The following is a 22,180-nucleotide window of genomic DNA, read 5'->3' as shown; positions in this document are numbered from 1 at the left end:
AGAAAAAATATGTTATTAACATAAAGATCCTTTGCACTTATTCTTTTGATAGAGGAACAATAATTCTCAAGAATTTGTGAAATCATTTATTAAAAACTTTAGATGGTACATTTTTCTTTATATAAGTTAAGTATTTTTAAATTTATATTCTATCATTGATGGATGTTACTATTTATTGAAAAATTAAATTTTGTTATTAACATTTTTTTATTTATCTCGGCGTGATTATATTAATCGTGATCTGTGTGGTTTTTATTGTTTATTAAACGACTAAAGAAGATTCACCGGTTCCTTTTGCACAAAAAATAAATTTAAATCATGATAATAATTGTGAATATAATTTTCGTCATTTTAATTTTTAAAAGAGTATTTTTTATTTAATTACCAAAACTAGTATTAGGCTTATTGATTTAAAAATAATTAGTAAAATAAAATATCTATTAGAATTTTACTTTGGACCATTTATTAGTTATAGAAGGCTTTCCAACTTGCTTTTTAACAAATTATAGAAATAATTTTATAGAGCTTAATTGTATATATTTTATTGCAATTATATATCTGTGATGAGCACTATTATTTATGAATTTTTTTTCACAAAAGTTTCTATTGTTATGCGACAAATTCTTAGTTTAAATTACAAAAAGAGTGGATTTCTTTAAAATTCAGTGTGTATATAGCAGACGGTTTTTAAATAAAACAATAAAAAGTCATACATAAAAACTATTTCGGGTAAAAAATAAAATAAAATAAACCGTAACGTGTTGTACAGTTTTAAATACCGAATATTTTCTTTAAAAATGACGTCATCCTGAATTTAGAAATAACTACAATATTATCTAAATTGTGTTTAGTAATACTACCTCAACGCAACGCAACCCTATGATAAAATTAAAATGAATAAGGACTTAGAAGTTTATAATTTTAGTTTAGATAACTAAAGTTAAGTTTTATGAAAATTAAAAATTAAGTACTTTTATATTGAAAAAAAAAGTTACAAATTATTTAGTAGATGGCAAGATGAATTCAATCCAATGAGTCATCCTCTCAGTCCATATAAAATGGGATAGGTCGGGTTAAAAATTTCAACTCACAACTTATTTCAGCGTGATTTATCCGACTCGTTATTTTGACGAATCAAAATATGGATCTAATACTAAATTAGATCCATAGTTTGTTGACCTAATACTAAATTTTCTATATTATTTTTTGCAAAACTGAAAAGGTATGATAATATTATAATTTAAATAATTAACATTTAAAAATTAAGTTCCAAATATTATTTATAATAAAATAATTTAACATGTAAAATATAATTTTTATTTTAATTTATTTAACTAAAATTATTAACTAATCAATTAAAAGTTTAGAAAATATTTTATATGATTAAATATAATTTTTATATTCATTTATATGAATATATAAACAAATATTAAAAATAAAAATTTAAAATATAAATAAATAAATAAAAATGACATATCAGTTGAGTCTAATTCATTTTATATAAATCAATGATTAAAATGATCAAATAGACATCTTTGGTCCATTTTTTCACCCTTATTATTTAGTTATATGATTGAAAACGTTGTGTTAAAATTTTACAAATAAGAAAATAATTTAATTTTGTTTTTAGAAAAAAAAAATAACAAGAAAGCATTTTAGATGTAGTATTGTCAAAAAGATTTCAACTTGTGAATCAACTTGATTCATCGTCAATCGAAAAATATTCATTTTTTTAATGTTTGTAAAAATAAATCTAACTTATTTAAGACGTGGATTAAAATAATTTAAACAAGATTGAACATGGAATGATTCCATCAACAATAACTTTTGATCAGTTTCTCTGTCATTTGGAAAATTATGTAAATTTACACTTTAATTTTCGATTATAATCATTATAATAATATTAAATAATAAAAAGTGTGTATTTATATTGTATTATGATAAAATAAGAATAATGATACTTTAATATTTTTGACACGCTTTTAATCATCATTACGATCATCCTTAAATAATTTATTTTGATTTTTTTAGTGATATAATGATCTAAAATAATTGAAATAATAAGTTAAAATAAATAAAAAAATGAATTAAAATATTATTATCCATAAAATATTTAGTAGAAACAATTCATTTTGATTGCAAAATAAATTGAAAAAACAAAATTCACTAACCTATCAATTTGTGAAGTCGGGTTACAAACTAAACGAACTCATACTATATCTCTAAGAAATTCTTAGTGTAGGTAATTTACTGAGATAAACATCGTAACTAATTGACACATGGTGACTGATGTTTGCTGACAGTCGGAGCCGTCTTCTTCAAGGCATTACAGTTGTTCGAGGTATTTGATTTTTTTCTTCTTCTGTTATCTTTCTTCCTCTTCTTCTTTTGCTTTCTTTCTTCTTCTTCAAGTTTATTGCTTCTTCTTTCTTTTCTTCATACCAACGTAAGTGTTTTTTTTTTGGCTGTTTATTTGTTTTGGCTGATTGTTGTTATTGAAGGTTCATAGAAGTTTTGGTTGGTGTAGGTAATTTATTGTTCTATTTCTTTCTTCTTTTTTGGGTCGTGGGTATTTTTTTAATGCTTCTTCTTTGTTCTTCTTCATAGCAGCTTATGTTTTTAATTTTTTTGTTCGTCTTTTTTATTTTTTTGTGATTGTTGTTGTTGAAGGTTGACAGAAGTTGTTGTTGGCATACTTAATTTTTTATTTTATTTGTATTTTTTTTTGTTCTTCTTCTTACTCTGTTAATTTATGTTTGCTTCTTTTTTATTGTAAAGGTCAAAGATATAATTTTTCCAATGTTTTTTGTGTCGAAGAAAAGGTTGATATTTTTGTTTTTAGAAACTGTTGAACATATTTTGTTCTTTTTGATGTTATTGGGTTTTACTGCTTGAAGTAATTAGTGATTGACGTTAGCTGTCAACAGATAACATCTGTTTTGAACCATTTGCTTCGTCAATTTGTTTTATTCTCCTTCTTCATACGAAGTTACATTTTTTTAACTTCATATTTATTGTTCTTCAATCAAAACATAACCTTTGCTTCGTCAAGGTTACTTTTTGTTGTTGTTGTTCTTCTTCTTCTTTTTCTTTCTTTTTATTTGTACTTTGTTAATTTTTTTTACTTGGTGTTTATTGTTCTTCATGAAAGGTTTGGTTTTTTTAGATTGAAGTGCTTTGACATTGAACAAAACAAGACTCAATGATAAGGATCTAAGGCCCTTTGTAAAAGCAGATTAAAAAAGATTCAATTTGTAGTTTTTCTTTTCTTTTCTTTTTATGCTTCAAATGCTTTTCTTTCTTCTTCTTTTTTATGAACTTTTATATTGATTGTTAGTGGTTGGATTTAACATTTTTCAGTTTTGATTTTTTTCAGGTTTGGAGAGATAAGGCTTGAGGATAAGGATTTAAAGTCCTTTGCAAGATTTGGGTTTCTTATGGTCAGGCATTTGTAGTGCTTGAGACTCTTAAACTCTACAACAAACTGTTGGCTCTTGGGATCAAAGTTGTGTTCATCACATAAAGACCACCACTGGGTCTGAAGGATGTGTGACTGTTTCCAACTTGAAGAATGTTGGATTCGACAAATGGGAGAAACTAATTGCGAGGTTAGTTTTGTTTGTTCTAATGAATCTTAAACTAAACATGTTTTTTATATGCTTGTAGTATTTGATGAACACTGTTGTTGATAGAAAGAAAATTTATTTGATGAACATGGTTTGAAGAAGTGGTTTTTGGGTGCAGGAATCCATCCATATATGTCATTGTCTTTATGTTTTTCTTTGTTGTTTCATGCTCCCATGTTGAAAAAATATGCTTGTAAGTGTGCATTTAAGTTTTCCCGCTTCTTCCTCTAATGGCTGATCAAATCTTTAAATGATTCCATATTTAATGCTTGATTAAAATATTGATTGACGTATTAATTGACAGACAATTGATTTTCTTCTTCTTCTCCCAAAAAATATATTTTCATTCTTCTTCTATTTCTTCTTCCTCGATAAAACGACAAATCTACATTATCGGAAGAAAACCCTTCGACCTTAAGGTTAGTGCTCATTAAGTGTTTTTTTTACTTCTTTTGCGATGAATCTACATTGAGTTTTCTTTCTTTTTCTTCGTGGTCTTCTTCTACTTTGGGTTCATGGTAATTTTGTGTTTTTTGGTTTTTGGTCATTCCATAATTTGTCAAATATTGATTTTGTCTTTACCTTCTATCTCTTATATTAGAGCTTGGGTGCATCAGATGGTTATTTGGTTAACCACAATCCTCACGATCCTCAAGGTTATTATTTTTTTCAAAGAACTTATCTTTTTTGTTTCTTCATCTTCAAATATACCTATACATTTTTGCCATTCTTAGTTTTTGGGTTGAGATTATTGCAGGTAATGGATGTTATGTTTAAACACTATGGTTGTTGGATTTGTTGTTGTATTTGTAATGTTACTGTGGAGGGGAGTTCGTTACATAGCTATGTTTTTGTTCTACACTTAAGTGTTTGTTATATTTCGTTGTAAAATATTGAGTTTGTGAATTTCGATTTTTGTTATTGTAAATATTTATGTTCAAAATCTTCTATATCTTTAAAACTTTCATATTATATAAGTTATTGTTATTATTATTATTGTTATTATTTTTATATCAATTTTCTTATTACAAATTAAAAGAAATAAATTCAGTTGAAAAAAACTAAAACCAGTATCTTATATAACTACAAATAAATACAATAAATTTAATACAACAAAGTAAAACAAAGGGTCTATTATTATTGTTTATAATGGAATCGCAATAGAATTTCAAAAAAAAAAAAACAACTTATCATATGTTGCCTACGGGATCATATTGCACTAGATACATTCGATTAACTACAACGATAACAAAAAAACATACAATTCATTTAAATATTGTATATAATTATTCATTTTATTATTATTTATAATAAATGTGCTATTAAATGTAAAGTACATCTCTCTTATTAATTGACCTTTCTATAATAAGTAATATTATAGAAGATAAATGACTATTTAATTTAAATAATAATTAAAAATGTTCTTTTTAAATTCTTTAATTAATTGATATCTCTATAATAAGTAATATTATACATTTTATAATTATACCTAATAATCATTTTAATAACTGTATAATACATTTGTTTTATTAATGGAATTTTTCTATAATAGTTAATCTTATATAAGGTAAATTATTATTTTTATAACTATTAAATCGATCATAATATCACAGAAATATAATTTAAGCATTGAAAGTAAAATAAGTTTATTATAGTTAATCATAGTCACACTTCATAATAAATAACGTCAAATTTGAATAGAAAGATTTATAATTGATTTGACCATACTTTATCATGAGAATAACTATTTATAATTAATTTCAATTAATTTCACAATACTTTATAATTGAACGAAAAAAAAAAACTACTTCAATGAAATAACCTACCTATAGTAAACAAATTAACACAAAATATTAGACTACCAGTGAACCAAATTAATAGACATATTGAACCAAGTTAATAGACATATTGAGTATAGTATTAGGAAATTGATTCACAAAATCTAAAAGTGTCTCCACGAAATCAAACTACATAGGTATTAAAAAGACACCTAATAAATATTGTTTGCCGCCAAAATCAAACCATTCTTATTGATTCTAAAAATGTAGTAATGATTTGACCACTGTAAAATAAATTTACTTCATTAAGCGTATTTAAGCTGTGTGAAATATGAATTATATTAATAATTAATTAGAATAATTAATAGTTAAGTGTTGTCAAACATTAAAAATTAATTATCAATTATACAATACAAAATAACTAACAATAATATATCATTTCATGTTAATTATACGAAATATATTTTTCCTAATATAAATTGATTATTTTAAATTAAAACAAATTTATATTTAAATATAAAAATAACTAACAAAAATATATTATTTCATGTTAATTATAGAAAATATATTTTTCCTAACATAAACTGATTATTTTCAATTAACACATATATATTTAAATATAACAAATAACTAACAAGTACTATAACAAAAACATACACTACCAGAAAAACTCATATTTTCTAACAATTTTGTTTTGAAAATCTTTCCGTAAGAAATACTTACAAATTTTGTTTTGAAAAAAAAATTACAAGAAATTTCTACCAATTTTTTTGCAAAATATTTTGTATAAAACACTTTTTGCAATAAATTTTGTAGGAAATACTTGTAAATTTTATAATTTTGTAAGAAATTATTACCCATGAAGGAATTACCTGTCAATTAAAATTCTTAGAAAAAATGGTAGAAAAAAGTATTTTCTTGCAAAATTTTTAAAAAATTTGTAAGAAATATTTCATGTAATATGATAATTTTTAGTAATAATATTATAATGTCATATTTAAATATTAGTTACTTAATCACATTATTGTTACTAATTATATTGAATAATTTAGCTAATATAAATTTATTATTATCAATAACCAAAATGATTATTTAAATAATATATTTATCCTTCTACATAATATAACGAAATCAATAAGTACACAAATTAAATTATTATTCTCATAACTTAATAATAGATTTCTTAGCTTTATTGAATTTCATATATATTGAATACATTTACAATATATCAATCATAATATTACAAAAATAATTTACGCATTTAAAATAACAATATTTACTATTTTGTTATTATTATTTTGAATCAAATGTGTATTGAATATGTTTTTTACATTTTACTTACAATGCCAATTTTAATATTATTTTACAATGTTATTTGTATAATAAGCATTTTACTGTATGAATAAGCTATCTTTCCAAGATTTTGCCAAAATTTGTGGTTCAAGGAAGTATTATATGGTAACAAGTAAAATTAGGATATACACGATTAACATATCCATAGTGTTATATGGTAATAAGTTATCTTACACTTTTATTTCGAATTGGATTGATTGCAAAAATATGGGTCCATTCCACTACTACTTTTATGATTTTGTTGTTGTTCATATTGCTAAAATGATAAAGCTTTATTTCTATTTTAAATTTGTATCAATTTAACATTTCCGAAGTAATAATTAATTTATTTTAAAATGGGATTGGAAATATTTAAAGGATTAAAAAATTTATTTGTTGACTTATTTAAATATTTAAAATTTCTTTAATGATGTCCAAAAAATTATTTGTAGAATTATATTTTGTCAATATTTTTAATTATATTTACATTATCTTCCTTAGTTTGCAATATACTCATCATTACATTATTATATTATAATTTTATTTCATTTTAATATTTCTCTTCAATTATTAATGTTGTTTTTATTATTATTATTTGTTATTATAAATATAATGAATTGTTCTATTTTATTTTAATTTATTTCTTTATTTATTAATACTATTATTTTTAGTACTCAGTGGAGGTTGAATTTGTATTTATTGAAGATTGGAAAGATTTATTATATTTTATTTTCGTATGGGATCATATTATATAATATGTCTACATTTTACTTTAGCAGCTTACGGTGCATACACATCTTATTTTAATATAATTCTATTTAAAACCTTTATTATCAATTTCACATTGTATTTATTTTATACAGGACCAATATCATGCCTAAATTTTATTTTAACAACAACACGTGCATATGCATTTCATTCTAATGTAATATACATTTGTTTTTATCTACATTTTTTTTTTATTTAAAGATGTTAACATCAAATTCATGTTATATTTTTTTTTGTATGGGACCATATTACATACTATGACAACATTTGACTTTAGTAGTGATCCGTGCATACGTATTTCATTTTGATATAAAATTCAAGTATTTATATGTACATGTGTTTCTATTTTAGAATTTTATTATCAATTTCACCATGTATTTATTTTATAGAGGACCATATTATACATTATGCCTAAATTTTACTTTAACAACTCATGCATATGCATTTTATGTTATATTTGTTTTCTACAGGACCATATTACATTTTAATTTATCAACGACCCGTGCATATGTATTTCATTTTATTATAATATACATGTGTTTATATCTACATGTGTTTCTATTTAAGAATGTTAACACAATTTCATGTATACATCTAATGTAATATACATTTGTCTCTACATGTATTTCTATTTAAAAATTTTAACATCAATTTCACATTACATTGTATATAGTACCATATTACATAATATATCTACATTTTACTTTAACGACATATTATTATTACAAATTGTTATAGTTAAATAAATTAATAATATATATAATAATAAAATTAATCATTATACAATTAAATCAATAACAATAATAATTATTCAAATCACTAATTTATATATACTAACAATAAAATCTGTTTTAAATATTAAAAAATATAAAACAAAAAAAAAAAGACCATGCACAGGTCTGCTGGTAATTTTTCCGATAATAAATGACATAATTAATCAGTAAAATGCTTTGACACACTTACAAAAAAACGAAAAAAGAAAATGTCTTTTGTAAATTGTTATTTTGAATATTAAATTTTTGAAATATAAATAAAAATTATATATATATAAGCGAAATTAATATTAAAGAAGTGTACATCATTTTGGATTAAATGTTTTTCTTATAATTAATCGAAGATGAATCATGTAGTTGATATTAAATTATAATGAAAGTTGCATTGGGTTTTTTAACAATTATTTTATATCACGGAAGGTTAAAGAGATATACACAATTTAGTAAATTAATGAGGGATAGGAATATTGACGTCTTCCTCAAATTCATTATTCCAAATCCATATCAGTTTAAATCCTTTAAAGCAAATACCTACATCACTCTCAAATTCTTCCTACCATCCTTAAAGCAATATAAAAACAGATATCAGGTTCCACTATCATAAAAGCGGCGAAGTTATAACCAGAAAAATAATATCCAACGACTAAAGTAAATAATTAGAACAAAATATCCCTCCACAAAACTGATTTTCAAATTAAGTCACAGCAATTTTTCTTATAATTTAATTCAGCAAAAACATCAAGACTTTTTTTCTTAGGTTGCTCTTAGGTTCGGACAGGAGCTCCTGCAACGGGAGGACGAGGTGCTTGACCAGGCTGACCAGGCCTTGGTGCATCATCCTGGCAAAGTACAAAGACAATCATCAAGAACAATCCAACAAGATCATGTCTCACATTAATTCATAATACAAAATAAATATTAGTCAGTCATGAACAACAATCTCACATCCAAATAGAAAGTTTTATGCAACTAAATCCCTTTGTACATTCAAAGGAGAGAATAGATTTTCCTTTTAAAAGTTAACTAAACTAGTAGATATGTATGTGCGCATGTATCCATCAATTTCACACCAAAATAGAGATAAAAGTAGATACAAATATGTATAATGAGTTTTCGACCAGACAGCTCAACTATAAAAGTAAACAAAATATAGTCTGATATAATGAGGTTCAAATGACAGATGCTTTAAGTATTGCCAAACTCTCCAACCACAATATCAAGAATAAACCACAAATTTTGGTCCTACAATATTACCCTCCTAAGTAAGCCCTAAAATGATGAGATTAATTATACAATCCAGAAGTACTGAATATCCAACACTTTAGTCTTAAATGGATGTATATCGACGAAATGAATACATAATCTTAAGGCTTATTCAAATTTGAATACTAACTATTATTTCAAATACTTCTAGAAATCATTGATTAATACTTTCAACTTTAATGAACAGGTTATTAGGAGGGTGATAGCTCAAGAATACAATTGACTACTTACTCCAATATTGATATGACCAAACGGGGGATGTGAAAGGTAACATTCAACCCCATCAAGGTAGCACAAAATAAGCAAAATACTTTTTATATTAGAAATAAGAAATAAGGAAGAGAGTATTTTTAACATAAAAACATTTTTATAAAATCAACACGATGAACAAAGGGAATTCAATCAAAAGACTCAATCTGTACGCAAAACCAAGTTGTATCTGCTGCTAATGAAAAACTTCATTTTTCTAAAAATTCAAGTCATGAAACACCAGACACAAGTTTATCCAAACTATCCTTAATTCAGGCGAAAACACAACAACATTAAAACAAAATATATTGAACAGAGCAGAATGGAAACGGGAAAAACAGAAAAAATAATTATATATTTACCCTGCGCCTGATGAATCGCTGTGGAGGCTCACGCTTTCTCCTGTCAGTGCGGGATCGAACCCGAACAACATGAGAGTGGATAGCACACGAAACACAGTACTGCATCTTCACATACAGTTTGGGAAGCGTGTATTCTACACGTAATAACAATGGAAAGTAAAATAAATAACAAAAACATGAAATTTTCACAACAATGAAACAATAGAAGCTAAGAGTTTTATTATTACGCTCATAGACACAAGCCTCCTGCACATCTCTGACTGCAGCTTGCTCAACAATGTTCCTCACGAGAAACCTCTTGATTGCCTTATCCTAATTTTATTATTTTTTTATTTTCCAGAAAAAAAAAATAATCATCGTCATCGAAACGAATGGAATTGGAAATTGGAAAGCAGAAAGTCAGGAGAGTGAAATAAAAACCTTAGGGCAGCATTTGCCGCAGTTGGAGCAACGAATGAATTTGACGTGGCCGCGACCGTGCTTGTTGCGTCCTCCGTTCCTACGCTTGAACGTCTGCAGAGAAAAAAGATCGATCGAAGAATGAGAAAAGAGAAAAGGGAAAAGAAGGGTTTCGATCAAATTGCAGAAGGTAGGGAGAAAGAACGGATCTCTAACCATGGTGGATGTTTCTGCAAATTCCTCTAGGGTTTCTGTGGGGTGCTGCTGCTGCGGCTATAGGGAAAGCTCAGACCAGCGTATTTTATATGGGACTCTATTTCTAATTAGGTTACTCTTCGCACTTGTTACTCTTGGCAAAATAAAATTTCATTTCTTGATCTTCTAATTTTATATAACAGGTAAACCACCTTATTTCTTCTATTTTTAAGAAAACAATTAACACTTTCGCCTTTTTATATTTTAATTTCAAGATATTATATCGAGTAAAACTTCTTTAAAACATGGAATTTTTATGAAGTAAAATTTTAAAATATAACAAATAAATGTCTATATTTATTGTTTTACGAAAATTATTTATTTTAAATTTTTAAATGTATTTATTTAGTTAAGTTTAAAGTCAGTATACTATTTAAAATAAATGAGAAATGAAATTATTGTTTTATTTAAATGACAAATGAATGTTTATTTATAAATTATGGGAGATATGAATATAATTTAAAGTTGTATTTTTTTAAAATTATTATCTGTTTTGAAAGTTTAAAGTAATCTAATAATAATCATTAATGAAAAAAAGGTTAGTTTAATATTTAAATATATAGAAATAGTTATTGAATTTTATGTGACAAATTAATCATTAAGTTGTAATTTAAAAAATCAATTTAACATGAATCAATAATACTTTATTGTTAAACTATAATATTTATGCAATAATTCATACTGATTCATATTTAGTGACGAAAAAATACGTTATTAACGTAAAGTTATGTAAGTACCTAAAAGGTTAAAAACCTTTGTACTTGTTCTTTTGATACATGAACAATAATTCTCATGAATTTGTGATCCTTAAGAATTTGTAAAACCCTTTAATAAATGTTACGTTTTTCAAACCATCAGTTGTATACAAAGTAAGTTAAGTATTCCACTATTTTTAAACTTTGTATTATTGATGGCTGTTATTATTTATTGTAAATTTTAATTTTGTTACTATCATTTTGTTGATTAATCTAGGCGTGATGATATTTATTGTGATTTGTGTGGTTTTTATATTTAAAATTAAATTAATTTAAGATACAAAATATTTAATAGGTTAAATTATTTCTTTGATCTCTATTTTTGTAACAAAATATCAATCTGGTTCTCAATTGTGTCACGTGTCAGTTTCTGGACTTTTTGAATTTTTTATTTATTTTAAAAAAAATTAAAAAATTTGTCACGTGTCAAGCTGACATCGTGCCACGTGACCGTGACAGCATGCGTCACAATTATGTCAGGTGTCATTTTATCATTCTCAATTTGGTACCTGTATTTTAATTTTTGTCTCAATTTAGTCTAAATTTTTGTAAAAATTGTGCAATTTCATCACTCTCCAAATTGAAACAAAAATTAACTTTTATATAAATGTTATACAAATATTTTTACTAAATTTGATTTTTTTATTCAAATTGATATTTTTATTATATATTTTCAACAAAACTAAATTTATTTAAATTTGTTTCACATTCAATTTTACTTAAAATTTTTTCAAATTTTAAATTTATTTATTTTTTATTGTTATAACTAGGTAGGGTTTAGGATTTAGAGTTTAAGATTTGGAGTTTAGGGACCAAATCGATATTTTGCTACGAAAATAGAAATTAAATAAATAATTTAACCAATAATATGTTTGGAAAGAATTGTGTACTCAAAGTCTATCAATAAGGGATTCATTTATCTCTTTTTTGAAGTGCGATTAGTTTATATACTTTATTTATTTATTATCTTTTTAGTATTATTATTTTTACCTGAAAAACAATTTTAATTACAATAAAATAGTGGACATGTTTGTATGTCTTTTTTTTGTAAAATAAGTAGTTTTTTAAAAATAAAATAGTAAAATAATCATTTTAATTTATAAAACAATTAAATTTAAATGAACAGTTGCCATATAAAGAATAAAATTAAAAGAAAAAAGTACACAAAAAAAAAAAATCTTGTTTATATTAGGGTTTATATTTGGGTTTCTTGAACCTTAGAGAATCAATTATACGATTTATAATAATAAAAAATTACTAAATATATCTTATAATTAATATTATAATAAAAGATAATATAAATCAATATTAAAGAATATATGAGATGTAATCAAATATCAAGAAATATAAAGTTGAAATACACAGAGACAAATTGTTTTTGTTAGAAATATTTTTTTAATGAATTCTGTCATCACGTTTCTTTGACAGACCTGCAAGTAGGTCCGCCAAACTAATCCCATATTATTACCTTATATGAAATTGCACTTGTTACCCTTCCTAATTTTTTTTATTTTCTAATTTTATATAATAGGTAGACCACCTCATTTTTTTTTTTATTTTAATACAAGACTTCCACCTTTTTCTATTTTAATTTTAAAATATTTATATGAAGTAAAACTTCATTAGAAGATGAAATTTATGAAATAAAGCTGTAAAATACACAAATAAATGTCTATATTTATTTTTATGAAAAATATTTATTTTAAATTATGAAATTTATTTATCTACTTAAGTTTAGAGTGAGTATACTATTTAAAAAAAGAGAAATAAAAGTATTGTTTTATTTAAGGCCTGATTATGTTATGAGTGGCTAATAAAGTTAAAAATTTTCGATCGAGTCATAATAGATTTTTGTTGATTGTTTATTGAGTCTTTGTAATTTTAAAATTGGTTTAATTATGTCTTTACTTCCATTTTAGAGTCAAAATCTTATAATGGTACCCAAATTTTTAAAAGTTTTAAACTGATTTCCTTTCTTATTAAAACGTCTCATGTTTACCCTTTTCGTTAAGTCAAGGTTGACGCCGTTAGAGGGAGTGCCACGTGTCAGTTCCTCGATTTTTTGATTTTTTTTTTTTAAATAAAAAAAATTGTCACGTGTCAAATTGTCATCATGCCACGTGACAATGACAGTGACACGTGTCAGTATTATGCCACGTGTCATTTCCTTAGTCTCAATTTGGTCCTTTTATTTTAATTTGTCTCAATTTAGTCACAATTTTTGTAAAAATGAGCAATTTTGTCCTCTTCAAATTAAAACAAAAATTAATTTTATATAAATGTTATGCAAATATTTTTATTAAATTTGATATTTTTATTCAAATTGATATTTTTATTATATTTTTTTAACATAACTAAGTTTATTTAAAATTATGTTTCACATTCAACTTAACTTTACTTAAAATTATTTTCAAATTTTAAGTTTATATGTGTTTTATTGTTACATAAACTAGTTAATTTATGAATTTTTTCTATTAACATTATTTTCTATTAACAATTTTTAAACCATTTTAAATAAAGTTCAATGTAAAATATTAATTAAATGAACTTAATTTGGTTAAAAATATTTACTTGAAATATCAATTTTGATGGAAATATTTGTGTACATTTATATAGAAATTAAATTTGATTTCAATTTGGAGATGTACAAAATCGCTAATTTTTACAAAAATTGGGACTAAATTGAGACAAATTAAAATAAAGGGACCAAATTGAGACTAAGGAAATGACACCTGGCGTAATACTAACACGTGTCATTGTCACTGCCACATCACTGCCACGTGGCACGATGACAACTTGACACGTGGCAATTTTTTTTTTTTAAATTCAAAATAAAAAAAATCAAAATAAAAAAAAAATTCAAAAAATCGAGGAATTAACACGTGGCACTCCCTCTAACGGCGTCAACCTTGACTTAACGGAAAGGGCAAACGTGAGACGTTTTAACAAAAAAGGGGACCAGTTTAAGACTTTTAAAAATGTGGGTACTATTTTGAGATTTTGACTCCAAAATGGAGACCAAAGACATAATTAAACCTTTAAAATTTTTCAAGTTTATGACCTGATAATTATCATGCATTGTCACCCTCTTTAAATGTCGTCATGTTGTCACATAATATTTTGTTATAAGAGACCGTTAACACAACATTTTTCTCAAATATTTACTGTATTTAACGAAAATTATTTTTAATTTTAATTAAAATCATAAAATTAGAAAATTATAGAATATATATATATATATATATATATATAATAGGTAACTATATAAGATTATGAAATTACAAAATTATATATTATATGATTATATAATTATAAAACTATAAATTACAAAATTAAGAAATCATTAAATTATAAAACTGTGAAATTATGAAATAATTACTACGAGAAAATATCTATTAGAAATTTACTTTGGACCATTTATTAGTTATAAAAGGCTTTCCAACTTTCTTTTTAACAAATTATAGAAATATTTTTATAAAGCTTAATTTTTATTACAATTATATATGTGATTAGTATTTATGATTTATTTTTCATAAAGGTTTCTATTGTTATGCGACTACTTTTTAGTTTAAATAAAAAAAAATGTGAATTTCCTTCAAAATCAGTGTGTGTGGTATAGCAGAAGGTTTTAAGAAAAATAAAAAAGTCATATATATGCACTATTTCCACTAAATTTTTTTAAATAAACTGTAACGTGTTATACAGTTTTAAATACTGATTTCTTCTTTAAAAGATGACTTTCGGTTTTAGAAATAACTACAATATTATCTAAATTGTTTTTAGTAATACTACCTACAAGGTAAGCCTACTGATAAATTTAAAATGAATAAGGAGTTAAAAGTTTATAGTTTTAGTTTCGATAACAAAATATAGTTAAGATTTATGAAAATTAAACATTAAGTACTTTTATATTGGAAATAGAAAGTTATAAATTATGTTAAAGTATTTGAAAAAGTTTTTTAAAAATTACAAAGGAAAGAAAATAATTGAAATTTGTTTAAAAAAAATAAACAAAAAGGTATTTTAGATTAAGAATTGTCAAAATGAATTTTAATTTACGACTCAACTAGACTCATATTGATGTGGTTTGGATTTAAAATAGTCGAGCTTTTACAAATGTTTATTAAAGTAAATATAGTATACTTAATATTAATATGTGTTAAACAAATTCAAGTTAAGTTGTTGACATGTATCAATAACCTTTCATTAGTTTGTTTATTATTGTTTGTCGAGTTATAGGTTGATCCTCGGCTTTTTTGTAAAAAGGGGTCACTTTGATTAAGAATTTGTAAAAATGGGTCCGTTGAATTTTTTTTTGCAAAATAGGGTCAAGTCGTGGTGGAGGACGACATTAAAGGTGAAGTCGTCCTCCACCGTGCCGGTTTCTTTTTTTTTTTTTTCAAAAAGCGAAACCGTGCTCTCAGAAGCCGGTTTCTATATATTTTGAAAGTGAAGTCGTCCTTGGGCCTGACGACTTCACTTTTTGTTTTTTTTTTTTACACATTCAGCTTTATATATATATATATATATATAATTATATATTATTTAGTTTTTTTTTAAATATTTGTTTACAGTAGAGAAATAAAGTGATATCCTCAATGGCGATTTTTTCGCCAGTTTCTTCTGATTTGGTCAAAACGTTCTCTACTTCTTCGTTTGATTTTACAAATTTAGTATTTTATTAAATGATACTTGATAGTTAGTAGACTAACTAAACCACAAATAAAATAAACATTAAAAAATTAAATATTCAAATATAATTATCGAAGGATTTTTTAATATTTTTTTAATTTGTATCATTTTATCTTCTTAATTTTGTATTAAGGTTTAACGATTAAGTATTTTAGAATTTTTTTAAAACTATTTTTCATATTTTTACTTAAACAAATATTTAAAAAAACCTAAATAATATATAATTATATATATATATATATATATATATATATATATATATATATATATAAAGCTGAATGTGTAAAAAAAAAAAAAAACAAAAAGTAAAGTCGTCAGGCCCAAGGACGACTTCACTTTTAAAATATATAGAAACCGGCTTCCAAGAGCACGGTTTCGCTTTTTGGAAAAAAAAAAAAAAGAAACCGGCACGGTGGAGGACGACTTCACCTTTAATGTCGTTTGCCACGACGACTTGATCCTATTTTGCAAAAAAAAATTCAAACGATCATTTTTTACAAATTCTTGGTCAAAGTGACCCTTTTTTACAAAAAAAACCGTCTAATTTTTCAACTATTATCTTTATAATAATATTTAGTAAAAAAGTAAATACTTTAATTATTTTTATAAATTAATCAACAGAAACAACTCACTTTGATTATATTGCAGTAAATATGAAAAAACAATTTAGAATAATAGAACAATTTTAAGTAAATCAATTCATTATTCTATCAATATGTAATGAATCAAGTTGGATTACCAAATTTTTAATTCACGAAAACTCAGACACATTATAAAATACATATTTATAGCATCCAAATCACCTCTTAGGTTTCTTGATGAATGAATCATCAAATATGAATATGGATTTTGATGGTGAAAAATGTTTTATAGATGAGTCATGATAAGTAATAGAAGTCTCATTGGACTTTTTACATATTAGGGTATATCGACTCTAATTTGGTAAAGATTGAAATGTGTATTGGTGATGAAATTATTTTGGTACTAGAAAAGGAAAAAGGAGTTGTATTCTGGTTTACACTTGATCAAGGGATGACTTGGGGTAGGGTATATTGATTGGTTATTGACTTAATGTTTTATGTGTTAGAGGTTGATGAAGTGTTTGTTGGTAGGAAAGAAACTATTCATGGTATTTTTGAGTTGATCTTGGTTGAAACTTGTTGAAAATGGATGAAATTTTTGGTTGGAGTAGAATGTGGAGTTGATGAAGTGTCTAAATGGTATAAGTTGCATGAATTATATAAGGAATTTGATAGGTTAAAATGACAAAAGTTGTGTGTTAGGTATTGTTATTAGAGGATTTGATTACTTTATTATTATTATTATTTGTTTATGTTTTGATATGAATTCATTGAAGGGTGTACTTGAGATAGAGAATTTTAAGTTGATCTAAGATGATAGGAGTGAGGAGATTATGTTACTCTAAGATGAAACAAGAATGAAACGCAACAAATATAATAAGAAAATTAATTGACATTAAAGAAAAAAGGAAGTTTTTTATACAAACTTCATAAAAATAGATAATTTTGATATTTCTTTAATTAAAAAAAATCGCATTCTAAACAATAATAAATTAAATGAAACATATTTATAACAAGAATATAATTTTGCTATTTTGGTAACATGCTTGGATATTATCCTTGAGAAAATTAAGCACGTGGGTTGTTGAACTCATACAACAAACTCGAACCAAAACCAACTCACTCAACCAAGGATTCAACAACCTTAAGGGACCATTGAAGTCCCTGTCTGTGCGCCACATAACCCTCTAATCTGGATAACAATGTTTCAGACTTCAAACTTCTATCTTTCTATCCAACTCAGCTACATAAATAAAGTCTTATATTTATATTTAATGGCTTCGTTTTCATAATAAATAAAACCTTTCATGATAAATCTAAACAAGACTTATTCCACCCCCTCTTTCATTTTCTTTGTTGACTCGTCATCCATGCATCTTATCGTACAGATAACTGCAACTGAATGAGATGGAGAAGGAATTTTTCAGCTAAAAATTTAGTTTTTCTTTTTTCTTTCTTTTTTCTGTCTGTTGCATTCCAAGTTTCAACCAATGCTCCGGAAAAGGAAGCAGCTACAACCAATTAAAATGGCAAACACTCTATTTTCCCTTGAAATTTGTTTTTCAAAATTTTTACAGTTGTTAATTACTAGACTTATAAAAGTTTATCATTAAATAACCCATTGACAAGTTCTCAATTCCGGAATTTTCGGCAAAGAGCTTTCCGAAACAGGATTAATGATAAGATAATCAATCTGCAGGACAGACATATAATGTCAATTTACAATTTTATTTTATTTTACCCATTTGATAAGAAAAAAGCCCCATCATCTTTGACTGAATTTTCAATAGCTTGTACAATTTGTCAAGTTTTAACAAGGAGAGGAATGAATTTCTAGAGGCTCCATCAATTAATTAAATTATATAAGAAGAATATTCATTTTTGAATAATTTGAACCATTCATGGTTCTAATCTTGAGCTGCTCATTGCTGCCGCCGCCCACATCCACCTATTTTTCTTTCATTTCACACATGATTGTTTATAAGGAATCAAGTATTTTATGTCGGAAAGAATAAACAATAAAAAAATTCACAATGGATAAGAATTGCGCGACTTAATCAATGACAAATAGTTTGGGTCCACTTGATAGAGAAAATACATGATCATCCACCCCGTAGAGAAATAGGGGGAATAGATTATAAATTATATTATACAATAAAAAATCCAGCATCGTTTCTTCAACGTTTCTTCCAAGTCGTCTTCTTCTTCTTCCCTCGTCTAGAAGTTGGAACTCCGTTCAGATCTGTGGATTAACCTGAACTTTGTTCTTTGCAACATGTCCTATCACTAACTATACTGTGTAATGTTGGATAGTAGTGGCAGTTCAAATAAATAAAATAATTAAATAAATAAATAAACTTGTCAGCAGAATAAGCCAGAAGCATTGCCATGGCAGCCCTTGCTCATGCCACCATCTGCTCCTGCTCTATGTACAGCTGCTCCACCCATGGTGGCAGCAGATCATACTGTTGCTTCTCACCACCAAACATCTCCGACCTCTCAGAAGGAACATCCTTAACCAACGAATGAACCCACGAAACATCTGGCTCAACATGTTCATGCTGAGCCATGGGGGAAGCAGTTACCCCATTGTTCCTGAACCCGAACGAAGCAGATTTCCTCAGCTTGTTCAGCTCATCTCCGTTCACACCCCAATCCAGTTTCCCGGTAGGGGAACTCCAATCCGAGAGGGTAGAGGACACCCTGCAGGAAGGGTTGGAGGGTGAGGACAGGCCGAGATGGTGGGTTGCAGCGCCACGATCGATGAAACTTTGGCTTCGCTTGGCGAAGGCGGCGGACCTGGAGTTCATCACTGCAGCTGCCACAGCAGCTGATGAGTCAAACCCAAAAGCCGAGGGCTTCCTCACAGGAGAGGAAGGGATGTTGGATGGATAACTCGCACGAAGGTGGTTCATGTTTTGGCGCATCTGAAGCCCAGTTTGGGAAGGTGTTGAAGATTGCACAGAAAGTCCGTGTAGCTGTGATAGCACAGAAGGGTCAGCAGAGGCTAAGAGATCATCAAGGTTGGTTGGATTCAAATCAGCGATCCTGTTGAATTCCTTGTTGCGGAAAGACGGTGAAGAGATTCTGGCAATCTCCTCTATCAACTGTTGCTGCTGCTGCTGTTGTTGGCGTGCTGGACTATCCAGACCGAGAAGTTCCATCTCCATCTCCAGATCCCTAGCACTCAGAGCAGCCTTGAGTCTGCTACCTGGGAGCTGAAGTGATGGTGGAGTGAGGTTGATTTTGTTCTGCCACAAGTTTCCACTCTTTGGAGATGAAGCTGCTGCCAATGGAGACATGGGTGGGGTTGAAACAGTTGGCATGGGCAAAGATGTGGAACTGAGAGCCAATGGACTCATGGATGTCATGTCTAGTGCAGTGGTTGAATAGGATTTTGGTGAGGGCATGGCTGAGCCGGTGGAAGCATACACAGGGCGTAACTCTTCAGGTTTGTGGGCAAAGAAGCAGACTTTTCTGGTGCAGCCAGTCTCGTCCTTGCATAGCCTTGTTCTGTACTGGGCAGGGTGGAGCCAGGACTCGAAAACACCGTGAGCATACTCGCAGGAATCACTTTTCTGGCAGGTCCCTTTGCGGAATTCGGGGCAAGGAACACAGCTATAAGGGTATTTCCTTGGGTCTCTCCTCCTTGCGTTCTCGCCGGGATGAACAAACGGACACTCGGTCCAGTCGTGGGAGTAAGCCCTTGAGCATGGCTTCACCTTGAAACTGTACATCCTAAACTCGTCTGATCCATACACACCGTTGTTGATATCAGGCAAGGATATATCAACGGGATACTCTTTCTTATCACTTCCTTCTTTTTTCTCAGCACCTTCTTTGAAGGGAGTGGCCAACATCTGCAGCTCCATCTCCTGGCTCACCACTTCATCTCTTTCGCCGCCGCCCCGGAGGAGCAACTCCATGGCCTTCCTCCGGGATTTGGAGGAAGAATCAAAGGCAGGAGCAATCAGATTAGCGGGTTTGTTTCCACTAGCATCAAGGGATTCAGCATCAGCCCCGGCATCTAGCAAAAGCTTGACGATCTCAGGTGAAGATTCAGAGCCTCCGGAGGCAGCACAATGAAGAGCAGTGGCCCTATCAGAACCACAGGCCCTGTTCACATCAACAGTTCCTGCCTCGAGAATATACTTGAGAACCCTAGTGCTCCCAAACAAAGAAGCAATCATGAGGGGGGTCCTGGTTTCAGATCCCATCTTCTTTGACCCAATCCTTCTCCCATACCAAAAGCCAGACTCGTTGACATCTACGCCCTTCTCGTCTACTTCTCTTTTGAAAGCTTCGAAATCATCGCAAGCAGACAGTTCAAGTAAAGTCGAGAAGTTGCAGAAACCATCAAGATTCTGCTTCTGAAGATTGTTCTCCATCACGAGGCTCGGGGACGACGAAAGCTTACTCTTTGAATCACTACACATGTCCTAAATTCTGCAGAAGACAACATAACCTCAATCAATAAGCCTATCAATTAAAAATTTGTCTTTCACACAGCACAAGAAAACAATCAAACCACCAACCTACAAACAAGATTTTTCAACAACTGCGGTTCCAAATCCCTAAATATTAACGGCCCACGAAAAACCGTGGTAAGCCAATTAAATAACAAAACCTAGATCCTTAACTGATACTATCCGAGACAACAACTTGCTTGTTTTTCCGATCCCTAACAGGAAACAAACAAAGAAACTAAAAGGGAAAAAAACAAAAAAACTTGCAACATCTAAGACAAAGCTTGAAACTTTGATCTACCCAGAAGCAGACCCACGAAGCATATTCTCCTCAGACCCACCCCATAGCGAAAGATCAAACAAAAACAGGTTTTATGAGTGAAACGAGGAGAAGAAAGACATACCCTTTTGAGTAGTGGATTAGACAGGGAGTAGGAGTAGAAGAAGTGTATGTTGGGTGCAAGGGAGCGTTGTTGTTTGTAGAGAAGAAAATCGAGAAGACCTCGATTGAGCAAAGATGAGGGAGAAAGAAGGGTATGAGAAGGCCTTTTATTGTCAGCACACCAGCAACAGCTATTAGGGAAGGGAAAGGAAGAAGGGAGGAAAGTGTGACTTTTCTTCCTTCCTCTTTCTTCTCTCTCCTTTCTCTTTCTCTTTCTCTCTCGCTCCCTCTTTGGTCAAAGTCAATTATTCAATGCTAAAGCCAGGGGCCCACCAGCAGCGTTTGCTTAATGTCACTATCTTCCCAAATGCAAATGCACATGTGAATGAAATTTCAAATGACACTCAAATGCAACTCAAACTTCACATCGACCCCACTGTCCATTACCATTACCCCTCCACGAAACTCAACGGGCAATTCCGCTCTCACGTGCCTTTTG

The 22,180-nt window shown here is 28.0% G+C and overlaps 2 protein-coding genes across 2 annotated transcripts; both read right to left on the bottom strand.

The window, feature by feature from the left end:
* Window positions 1-8,850: 8,850 nt before the first annotated feature.
* LOC114193404 (small ribosomal subunit protein eS26y-like) lies at window positions 8,851-10,919 on the bottom strand. The gene is made up of 5 exons (XM_028083182.2): window positions 10,767-10,919; window positions 10,572-10,664; window positions 10,379-10,463; window positions 10,152-10,285; window positions 8,851-9,116 (listed from the first exon to the last, which is right to left on the bottom strand). Exons 1-5 carry the CDS (start codon window positions 10,767-10,769, stop codon window positions 9,042-9,044), a joined length of 390 nt encoding a protein of 129 aa, XP_027938983.1. The 5' UTR covers window positions 10,770-10,919; the 3' UTR covers window positions 8,851-9,041.
* Window positions 10,920-18,869: 7,950 nt separating this feature from the next.
* Window positions 18,870-21,940, bottom strand: LOC114194571 (zinc finger CCCH domain-containing protein 29-like). Its single transcript, XM_028084897.2, has 2 exons — window positions 21,704-21,940; window positions 18,870-21,279 (listed from the first exon to the last, which is right to left on the bottom strand). The coding sequence occupies exon 2, from the start codon at window positions 21,267-21,269 to the stop codon at window positions 19,236-19,238; it is 2,034 nt and encodes a 677-aa protein (XP_027940698.1). The 5' UTR covers window positions 21,270-21,279; window positions 21,704-21,940; the 3' UTR covers window positions 18,870-19,235.
* Between the last annotated feature and the right edge of the window lie 240 nt (window positions 21,941-22,180).

The sequence above is a fragment of the Vigna unguiculata genome, chromosome 8, assembly GCF_037176805.1.
Source record: "Vigna unguiculata cultivar grain cowpea cultivar isolate G323 ecotype 2 chromosome 8, ASM3717680v1, whole genome shotgun sequence".
NCBI classification, from domain to species: Eukaryota; Viridiplantae; Streptophyta; class Magnoliopsida; order Fabales; family Fabaceae; genus Vigna; species Vigna unguiculata.
Note: the sequence above shows the minus strand (reverse complement) of the source record. Positions and strands in the feature narration are given on the sequence as shown.